The sequence below is a fragment of the Ovis aries genome, chromosome 7 (assembly GCF_016772045.2).
Source record: "Ovis aries strain OAR_USU_Benz2616 breed Rambouillet chromosome 7, ARS-UI_Ramb_v3.0, whole genome shotgun sequence".
NCBI classification, from domain to species: Eukaryota; Metazoa; Chordata; class Mammalia; order Artiodactyla; family Bovidae; genus Ovis; species Ovis aries.
In genome coordinates, this window is record NC_056060.1 from 36,675,408 (window position 1) to 36,686,532 (window position 11,125).

At 40.4% G+C, this 11,125-nt stretch overlaps 1 protein-coding gene across 1 annotated transcript; it reads right to left on the reverse strand.

Annotated features, from left to right (window-relative positions):
* Positions 1 to 9,548: 9,548 nt before the first annotated feature.
* On the reverse strand, positions 9,549 to 9,937 carry LOC114115598 (cytochrome c-like). The gene has a single exon (XM_042253058.2). It carries the CDS (start codon positions 9,867 to 9,869, stop codon positions 9,552 to 9,554), a length of 318 nt encoding a protein of 105 aa, XP_042108992.1. The 5' UTR covers positions 9,870 to 9,937; the 3' UTR covers positions 9,549 to 9,551.
* Positions 9,938 to 11,125: the final 1,188 nt, after the last annotated feature.

An 11,125-nucleotide genomic window follows, 5' to 3' on the forward strand; every position in this document is an offset into this window, starting at 1 on the left:
ATGCACAATTGGCAGACGACAGCCTGAGATCTGTTAAGCTCTCTGGCAGTCTTACAGGGCTGAAGGATACAAACTAGAGTTCCAGGGCCATCAAGGATGAAGGACCCCAATGAACACTCTAGGTTTTCAGTGGGGAACCCTGAATAGCTGTACCCCAGGAATAAAGGTAAAGACTTTACGAAGACTGAAGCCTGATTTTGATTGTTTTTAGGCTCTCATTCAAAGAAAATTTTTGTTTCTGCTGACATTGTATTAGGTGCTGTTATTATCATTATTTATCTAATAAAGTTTTAAATGATGGAGCAGCATAGATTGGTTTAAAGAATTTTTATTGTGATAGAAAACATATATCATAAAATTTATCATCTTAACCATTTTTAAATGTACAGTTCAGTAGTATTTAGTATACTTACATTGTGAAAGAGTATACATTGTTGTGAAAGAGTTCCCCAGAACATTTTCATCTTGCAAAACTGAAACTCTATACCCATTAAGCCCAACTCTTCTTTGCTCCCTTCCCTCAGCCTCTGGTGACAATCACTCTACTTTCTGTATCATTAATTTGACTAATTTAGATATTTTATCTTCACATAAGCGAAGTTATATTATATCCATCCTTTTATGACTGGCTTATTTCACATAGCATAATGCCCTCAAATTTCATCCATGTTGCAGTATGTGAGAGAATCTTTCCTTTCTAAAGGCTGCGTAGCATTCCATTGTATCTATGTACTCCATTTTGATTATTCACTCATCTGTATAGACACTTAGGTCCACTCCACCTCTTCGCTATTGTAAATAGTGCTATGAACGTAAGTGTGCAAAAATCCCTTCAAAACCTTGCTTTTAATTCTTTTGGATATATACCCAGAGGTGGGATCATATGGTAGTTCTATTTTAATTTTTTAGTGGACTACCAGACTGTGTTCTGAAATGATTGCATTTTACAATCCCTCCAACAATGCAGGTATTCTAACTTCTCCACATTCCCATCAAGACTATTTTCTGTTTTCTGGGTTAGCCATCCTAATAGGTGTGAGGTAACAGTTTCTCTTTTCTTTCTTCTTCTGCTTTTTTTTTTTTTCTTTTATTTGCTGAGCCAGGGGTCATGTGGGATCTTAGTTCCCTAACCAGGGATCAAACCTTGCCCCCTGCAGAGGAAGCCTGGAGTCTTAACCATGGGACTGTTATTTTTCTGGTTCTGACCATACAGAAGTTCACTCTCATGAGGAAACGATTCCTGGTTTGTGATCCCTGTATGTGTAGGGCTGCCTCAGAACACTGCACTCTGCTTTCTTTCAGGATGAGGGATAAAGAAAACTTCTAAGTTAAAGAAGATAGTCATGGATAAGCCATTTTATTAAAATTAGAAAGGCTTATTTCCTCCCCATCCTGGCAGCTCCATGTCCCCCTCTGGCTGTTTCAGGGCTTTGCTCTGCATCAGGGTCCCAGATCTGGCTGGGTGCCTCTCAGGGACCCTGAGGCTCAAGACCCTCCTTCTTGCTGACCAGGTGGCGGGCTGAGGTGGACACCTCCAGGCTCCCCCTCTCCACTGCCCTGAGTTTAAGCCATTGTTGTCATAGGGTTTCTTTCATGTGTGGCTGACTGGTCAATTTCTCGTCGTAGAGTTGAAATGTTCACAGGACAGACAGATATAGCATGTTTGCAACCCTGAATTGACCCTAGGGCTGAGGGCCTTGGGTACAGGGACAGAGGAGTAATAGGGGCTGGTGGGTCTTTGTGAGGGGGGACAGTTGAAGGCAGCCATCCATGTTGGTGGGGGTTGGGGTGGGGAGACTTTCACCAGAAGGAGGGGAAGAATCCGTTTTAACAGAAGCCCACTTCCCTGATTGCCAGGCTGTGGGCCTTCCCTTTTCTCAGTGGCAGTTTCTGGGGTCAGACCCTGTGAGAAGGACAGAAGGGGGTGCTGTCGGGCATGGTCAGCAGCCCCAGAGGTGGGTGCTGTGACATCCTCATTTTGGAGAAGAGGATCCTAAGGCCTAGGGAGTTTCAGCTAGAAAATGGTGGAGACTCTCCAGATCGATCCCTAGATGCACCTGTTGGGGGATCCAAATGCCGAAGGTTGAGGGCTGGAACCAAGCCGGCCTGTCCCCCTCAGTTTCCCCATAAGTCATTTCCTATGGACCGACACCCGGGTCCTAGCAATGCTGCAGGAATCCAGCCAGCAGGCCAGCACGTGGCTGATGGGGGGCTCGCATTCTGGCAGGATTTCCAGCAGACCTCCTAGTGTCACTGAAAGCCCTCCTAGGGAAGGCCTGGTGCCCAGTGGGCAGTTTAATGCAGAAAAAAGAGCATGTTTGAGGCAGCTAAACTTCCAAAATCCGAGGTGGAACTGGGTGGGGGGAGGCGGTGGTGCTCAGGCCTGCCACCAAAAGGTCTCTGGCATCAGCTGGCCTGGCCAGTCTTGCGAGAGCAGAGCCCGGACCTCAGTCCCAGTGCCATCTTGTCTCAACAACTCAAGGCCGCCCAGTCTGCTTCGGGCCCTGGACACGGCAAGTCAGTGTCCCCTACCCACCCTGGCCGTGCCCAGAGCTGGAATCCTGACTGAGGGGATGGGCCCCCGTCAAAGGGCTGAGAACAAGAGTATGTGTGAGTCTCCCTGGTAGGGGGTGGATCCCAGCCCCCAAAACCGAGTGGCCCTTCCAGAAGCATCAAGGGCGCAGGGGACCAGGAGTGACTCGCACGGCCCATGCTGGGATGCCGCCCTCTAAGCCTCAAGCCTTGGGTTTGAGACTGGAGGATTGGATCCCCAAGCATGAACTGCAGCTGAACTATGATTCAGCCCAAGCTTCAGCACTGGCTTCCAGGAATAGTTCCAGAATAATCCATGTGAAACCAGGCACACATTCATTCTACTGAAGCTGGTTTCCCCAGCCTGGGCATGAGGGTTCGGGGACTATGCCCAGTGAGGTAATGTTTCAGCGTGGTTGTGTTTTTTTACATTGTTTGTAGGATTTTATTATTTTTTTATCCTATTTTTAAATTGAAGTATAGTTGATTCACAGTGTCATGATAGTTTCTGGTGTATAGCAAAGTGGCTGAGTTATATATGCTTTTCTTGTGAGGAATACTATTGGTAAGAAGCAGATATTGAGTTGTTGAAGTCCTTGTTGCTTCTGTAATGCATTACTGGGCTACTTCACATTACTGGGCTATTTTGAATGAACAATAATGAGATAGATCAAGACAGTTATGTGGTATTCTCAGCCATTTTACCATGAAATGTCTGTGGACACACAGTCAACCCTATATGTAGTGTAGCAATTGGTTGTGAATATGGAACTTCAAAATGACCCAAGTCAGTTATGAACACAATCAACACGAAGTCCAATATATAAAATTTCAACTTTACATATTGCTTCAAATATTAACTTGACAAAAATATTTACCACAAGGTATGTTAAGTATTGTGTTCCTGATTCATTTAAAATGATTAAAATAGAAGATGTTTTTGGAATGCACAATAAAAACTGTTTTCAAACAGTAGTGTTTATGTTTGTTAAAGACTACACAGCATTACAGGGTGCATAATCCCTTATGTGGCAAAAAGTATCAATACAGTAAGAAAGAAAAAATAAAGACTTTGTTAATTATAATGACAAATACATTTTACTCCCTGGTGTTGCTTTTATATTTTTTGCTTTTGGATCTTGATTATTTTGAATCTGAACTTTCAATATTTGTGTGTGTAGAAGTAATCTCATAAATCATTCTTGGGAGTTTGTTTCTATTACTAAACTCTTGTATAGAATTCTAATTATAAAAAAACTAAATATAATAAAACCAATCAAATCAAATCAAATCAAATAATAACAGTAACAACAACAACAAAGACACAAACAAACCTCTCATGCCCCTCAAATGGGATAACTGAACATAATTTAAAAACCCTTTGGAGATGTTACCTATTAAATCAGGGTAAGGGATGATTCAGAGTTGTTCTTTTTTTGTGACACTGTGTGGATATGAATGGTCCTAAATAGGAGCTTTAATTTTGTTTCAGATATGCAGTCTGTTATTATGGGGAAGAAAGCAAGAGAGTGAGAAGAAAAAAGGGAGCATCAGGACAAGATATCAAAGAACAGTTATTGTCCATTTGCCAGGAGCCAAGATAAGAGAATCTCTGATGTTCTACCACTATCAATATTTTTGTGGTGGTATGACAGGCACAGATTGCACACACATTAGAGATGTTCAACAACTTTTTAAGTAAAATGTAATATTCATCAAAGTGATCTTTCAAATAGCTTAATGTCTTTCCATCACCTTCTTGGGTATAGGAGTTTGGGCAAAACTGAGTTGCTGGGGAAGCTTGTTTCTTTTCACATCTACACTGATTTTCCCAGTAACTAAACTCATGTAACTAGGAGGATTGTCTTAAGACAACCCTAATTTGGTTTCTTTGGTTACCTTGTATTTATATTTTACAGATAGAGTAAACATGAAAAGGTTTCCTGATTTTGATCCTGAATTTTGAGTATTATATCTAGCTATTTGTTAGGTTCAGATATGGAAATCAGATTTGCAGTGGGAGAACAGGCAAAAGTAGAGTATTGGCCCTGTTCTGGACAGTTATTACCACTGATTTGGATGGCTATGGAAGATGATAACTAGTGGTTAGCAGAGACCTGTGACCAGAGCGGATATTAACGAGGCCTTTGTAATATTATGTAGAATTAGAGGTGAGGTCAAAGGGATCGAGAGGATGTATATTTTTTAATTTTTATTTTTTAAGGACTTTGTCTGTTTTGAACAAGCTCTGAATATCTTGAGGCAGTAGAGAAGCAGTCTTGTAGATGGAAAGATCAGATGGCCTGTGACTGAGTCTTGGCTTTGTTTTTACATTTCTGAGACTCCATTTCTTATTTGAAAAATAAAGATGAATAATATTGTCTATGGTACCAGAATGTAGTCTGAATTAAATGTTATGATGTATATGTGAGTGCTTTTGTAAAATTACTAAGAGCTATGAAAATGACATGTAATAGTATTTCCACCCAGCCTCTCCTCTCTCATGCATTTCTTTCTCCTATTTATGTCAGTTCTAGATAGTGTAATGACCGTATTTGGGGATAAAAAAGTGAGCCTAAAATGAAATCGATTTATCCTTCTCTGTGGGAAGTTCTGCATGCTTCCCTTAGTGTTTCCATTTCCTTCAGATTTAGAGTTTGTGTAGATGAAAAATGCGTGGATGAGAAAATGGATTTTTTTATGAAGATGCTGTTTGACTAACTTTATACATACAGACTGAAAATGTAGCAAATGATCAATTTTATGAATTTGTTGTTTAAGCATATATGCATATAACATATATAATATATATCATCTAAAAGAGGAGAGAAAGACAAAAGGTAAAGTAATGAGCAGGAATGGCAGTGAAGGCATCTGCTCTACCTGTTCCTGGATTAATATTCAGGGCAGTTTGGCACCAGCGGGTTGGCGTTTTTAGGGTGTGTGAGCAAGAAACAGCAGAACAGGAATGAACAAGGAAGCCGTTTCACATATACATTGATTGGTCAGTGTTCCTTGTCAGCTATCCTATTGGGCATGTGACTGCCAGCCTTTTATCTAGTGCTTGCAGACAGCTTATCATAATTTGCAGCTTTTTGCTTTAAGGTATCTTCCCCCACATCCCTAAGCTGCATGTGTTCCACCAGATAAAACCTCCTTAACAAACTTCATGATGGACAGATCCAGTATTGCCCATGTTAACAAGAAATACCATTTTATACTTACATATTCTGTACATAGGGGCTTCCCTGGTGGCTCAGTGGTAAACAATCCACCTGCCAATGTAGGGGACATGGATTTGATCCCTGTGTCGGAAAAAGCCTGTGGAGAAGGAAATGGAAACCCCTCCAGTATTCTTACCTGGGAAATCCCACAGACAGAGGAGCCTGGTGGGTTACAATTCATGGGGTTACAAAGAGTTGGACAGGAGTTAGTGACTAAACAACAAGTTCTGTTGTTTATAACAGATATAAACAACAGATATATAACTTCTACATTTACATATTTTGTACATAGACACACATAAAGTCTTCAACACTCAGAGACATATACCTTTATTTACAGACCTGGGAAAATGACAACCGTTACATTAGGAAATGGTGAGGGAGAGTGGACCCAACATATAATTCTGGAGTTCTCTCCAGACCCTTCTATGAGACTAGGCTATTTGAACTGTCATATTAATAATGGACCATGTTCTGATATTATAAAGAGGTGTGGAAGACCAGATGATCTCCTCTACTTGTGTGCTGCAATTTTTATCACTGTGGCTAGGTGTCAAATGGTGGACTTTCTTTGCTCATCCCGTTCCCTGTTGTAGATTAGATAGTGAAAGTGAAAGTTGCTCAACTGTGTCTGACTCTTTGCGACCCCATGGATTATAAAGTCCATGGAATTTTCTAGGCCAGAATACTGGAGTGGGTAGCCTTTCCCTTCTCCAGGGGATCTTCCTAACCCAGGAATTGAACCCAGGTCTCCTGCATTGTAGGCGGACTCTTTACCAGCTGAGTCACAAGGGAAGCCCAAGAATACTGGGGTGGGTATCCTATCCCTTCTCCAGTGGATCTTCCTGACCCAGGAATCGAACCAGGGGCTCCTGCATTGCAGGTGGATTCTTTATTAAGTGAGAGTATTTTTCAAATAGTTTGACTTGTGATTCATAGAAAGAATTTTGTATCATGACCCAATACATGTAAGCCTAAATACAAATACATAATGTAATTTTATTTATTAAAAATTTTTTTATTTATTTATTTTTTGCTGCACTGAGGTTTCCTTGCTGCACATGAGTTTTCCCTAGTTGCATTGAGCAAGGACTACTTTCTAGTCGTAGTGTGCAGGCTTCTCATTTGTGGTGGCTTCTCTTGTTGCAGGGCATGGGCTTTAGGGTGTGCAGGGTTCAATAGTTGAGGCACACAGGCTTAGTTGGCACACCAGGTTAGTTGACACATGGACTTAGTTGCCCCATGGCATGTGGCTGCTGCTGCTATGTCGCTTCAGTCGTGTCCGACTCTGTGCGACCCCATAGACGGCAGCCCACCAGGCTCCCCTGTCCTTGGGATTCTATAGGCAAGAATACTGGAGTGGGTTGCCATTTCCTTCTCCAATGCATGAAAATGGAAAGTGAAAGTGAAGTTGCTCAGTCATGTCTGACTCCCAGCGACCCCATGGACTGCAGCCTACCAGGCTCCTCCATCCATGGGATTTTCCAGGCAAGAGTACTGGAGTGGGTTGCCATTGCCTTCTCCCATGGCATGTGGAATCTTCCCCAAATCAGGAAATGGAGGGAACCAGCCTGCATGGGCAGGCAGACTGTAAATCACTGGACCCCTGGGGAAGTTCTATAACATAACTTTAAAAATGATTTTCATGATCCACTCAATAGTTGCAAAGCAGTTTAAAAAACCTTTATTAATTGACAACTGGTGAGCTGAGAACTTGGGGCTCATTTTCTTATGATCAGTTGTTTTCCACTGAAAACAAGACAAAGGTCAGAATGGCAAAGACTGATTTCCTTCTTTATCTATACATTTAAGATTTCTGAGACTTCCTGTGGGATCAAGGAGTCTCATTGGTCTCATCATAGCCCATTTGAAGATAAAAGAATAAGATAAAGCAATTGAGCCAGATAGGTTTATAAACCTCTTGGAGAAAAGGCAGTAAGCTTTCTTTCCTGACAGAACTCCCTCTTCTCCTCCTCCTCCCTTTCCATGTTACACGGATGTTGGTGTTATATTGAAAGAAGGGGTCATTTTCTCTTTATAAGGGAAAAACTTTATAAAGTTATTCTAATGTAGGGAGTTAAAAGTTCTTCATGAAAGCTTCTTTCTGTGTCTGTGTTAGACTATTTGATCTCCATGTTATGAAGTATGCTATGTTGCCAATAAAATCTCAGATTTTGCCAGATTCCATTCAGTTCAGTCACTCAGTCATGTGTGACTCTTTGCGACCCCATGGACTGCAGCATGCTAGACTTCCCTGTCCATCACCAAGTCTTGGAACTTACTCAAACTTGTGTCCATCGAACTGGTGATGCCATCCAACTATATCGTCCTCTGTCATCCCCTTCTCCTCATCCTGCCTTCAATCTTTCCCAGCATCAGGGTCTTTTCAAATGAGTCAGTTCTATGCATCAGGTGGCCAAAGTATTGGAGTTTCAGCTTCGGCATCAGTCCTTCCAATGAATATTCAGGACTGATTTCCTTTAGGATTGACTGGTTGGATCTCCTTGCAGTCCAAGAGACTCTCAAGAGGCTTCTCCAACACCACAGTTCAAAAGCATCAGTTCTTCTGGGCTTAGCTTTCTTTATAGTCCAACTCTCTCTAGACATCTGAAGTTTTGTTACTTGACTAAGGTCAAGTCAGGTCATGGCAAATTCAGATACAGAATCAGTGTTTCAGCTCATTTAACTCCAGGATCCCTTTGATGATACTGTATTCCTTCATGTTGGTAAAATGCTGGACCAGGAGTGTAATATAATGCCTCAGAGAGTCATAGTCTGTGCCATTTTTACTCTGGGTGCTCCACTTCACCCCTAAATCAGGTCTCAAGTGTGAAGCAGACATCCTCTGGACATAATCTTATTTTTATACTCCAGAAGTTGCATTTGCATCACATTATCCTACAAAAACAAGCACTTAGAATGCAAAATAGCCATGAGATGATGATGGTTTTTTAAATAAATGAGCTGGCTTAATAGATAAGGCATATACTCCAACAGTATAGATGATACATCTTTTTAATCATTCTGCATTGTTTCAGCTGGCTGTGAGAGAACTGCCAAAGAAACTGGAGGAATTAGGTTTCATGAATCATTCATTAGATTCAGTTTAACAGTCTCATTATTTATAGTGCTTCAGGTTAGTCTGTGGTGCTGCCTATTTGCCTTAATAAGTATGGGAATAATGACTTGGCAGTGTATCTGTTTGCATTAGTGTGTGTTATTGTTTATTGAAATAAAGCCCAAGGGATTTTCAGAAATATGCCTCTTTAAAAATAGTCATTGCTGAAAAATATTGCATTTCATACTTTGGGGCCTAAAAACTTTTATTGTATGAAATATTTTATCCTTTATTGAATATGATTAATACAGAGCTGTATTCATATTTAGCGTATCATTGTTTATTGTTTGGCTAATGCATGGTGGGATTGTAGAAATCTTTCTAAGCCTGGTTTATCTTGGAATTTAAAAATGTATATAAAGAGGCAAACTAAACTAGTTAGATTGTAGTAGGTTTGTGTACCACAACTCTGCTATTTGAATTCCAATGACGGGTATTAATTTTAGGGAAAAAAGTTTACTTTGTAATTATAGCAATTATTTAGCAAATATTTACATAGCTATTACTTCTCAAATTATTTGTTAGATAAAGTTTATATATATATATTTTGTGTTCAAGGAGTAAAATGTATCTGATGGGCCAATTCTGAAGAATACAGTTTATTACATATATGCATGAAGAGAGGTAATTTTGGCACATATATATATATATATATATATATATTTTTTTTTTTTTTTTTACTCAGTGGTAGCTTTTTTGAGATAAGCTATCAAGTCCTCCCTCTCTCCCTTCTTCTTAATGCCAGCAAAGATCATCTTGGTTCCAGGGATGTACTTCTTGGGATTCTCCAAGTACTCCATCAGCGTCTCCTCTCCCCAGGTGATACGTTTGTTTTTGTTGGCATCTGTGTAAGAGAATCCAGCAGCCTGACCTGTCTTCCGTCCAAACAGACCATGGAGGTTTGGCCCAGTCTTGTGCTTCCTTCCCTTTTCCATGGTATGGCACTGGGCACACTTCTGAACAAAAATCTTCTTGCCCTTCTCAACATCACCCATTTTTAAATCGTTCTTTTTCTGCGCGCGACCGAGAAGTTCCCGCTCACAAGCCAAACGTCCCGCTTTCTGGCTTATATTTTAGATAGATCCTTTAGACTCTATTAATAATTGCATATTAAAAGAATAGAGAAGACTGGGAGAGAAGGAAAAGGTATTTATATGGAAGAGCAAGAAATATTAAATCATTAATAATGCTCAGAAGATATTTCTAATAATTTCTCTACTATCAGATTGATTGACCTTTTAAAAAAGCAACTTAAATATCCATATCTCTGTACAGTAACGGTTCGGGGATTCATCTGAAGTTCCTTAGCCACACAGTTTTCCCATCTCTTTCAGATGTAAAGCACCATGCTTCTCTTTAATCACACCTGCCATTTTTAATCATCAAGCTGTGATTAGACCATAGTACAGGCAACTTTATCTTAATCTGAAGTGTGATCCAAAGTTGCTTTGTGAGACTTTGCCAACAGGTACTTCTGCAGCTCACCTTATTTTGGAGAAAATTCACAGGTTAGTTACATGAAATAATTTGTGATCTTTGACATCAACTGGGCTCTCAATACTATTGAGAAATCCTTCTATATTTCCCTAGTCCCCTCATTCTTCTTCTCCACAGCAGCTACATAAAATTTCCTTATCCTTTTCAAACTTTAGACTTCTCTACCACCTTCATCACTCTTTCTTTTAAATATGTTTTAAGTTTTTTTTTTAGTTTTTTATTTTTTAAAATCTTTAATTCTTACATGCGTTCCCAAACATGAACCCCCCTCCCACCTCCTTCCCCATAACATCTCTCTAGGTCATCCCCATGCACCAGCCCCAAGCATGCTGTATCCTGCTTCAGACATAGACTGGCGATTCAATTCTTACATGATAGTATACATGTTAGAATGCCATTCTCCCAAATCATCCCACCCTCTCCCTCTCCCTCTGAGTCCAAAAGTCCGTTATACACATCTGTGTCTTTTTTTCCTGTCTTGCATACAGGGTCGTCATTGCCATCTTCCTAAATTCCATATATATGTGTTAGTATACTGTATTGGTGTTTTTCTTTCTGGCTTACTTCACTCTGTATAATCGGCTCCAGTTTCATCCATCTCATCAGAACTGATTCAAATGAATTCTTTTTAACGGCTGAGTAATACTCCATTGTGTATATGTACCACCGCTTTCTTATCCATTCATCTGCTGATGGACATCTAGGTTGTTTCCATGTCCTGGCTATTATAAACAGTGCTGCGATGAACATTGGG

What these genes read in the sequence shown, in the direction of transcription:
- LOC114115598 (XM_042253058.2), bottom strand. Translation starts at nt 9,869, where the DNA reads ATGGGTGATGTTGAGAAGGGCAAGAAGATTTTTGTTCAGAAGTGTGCC.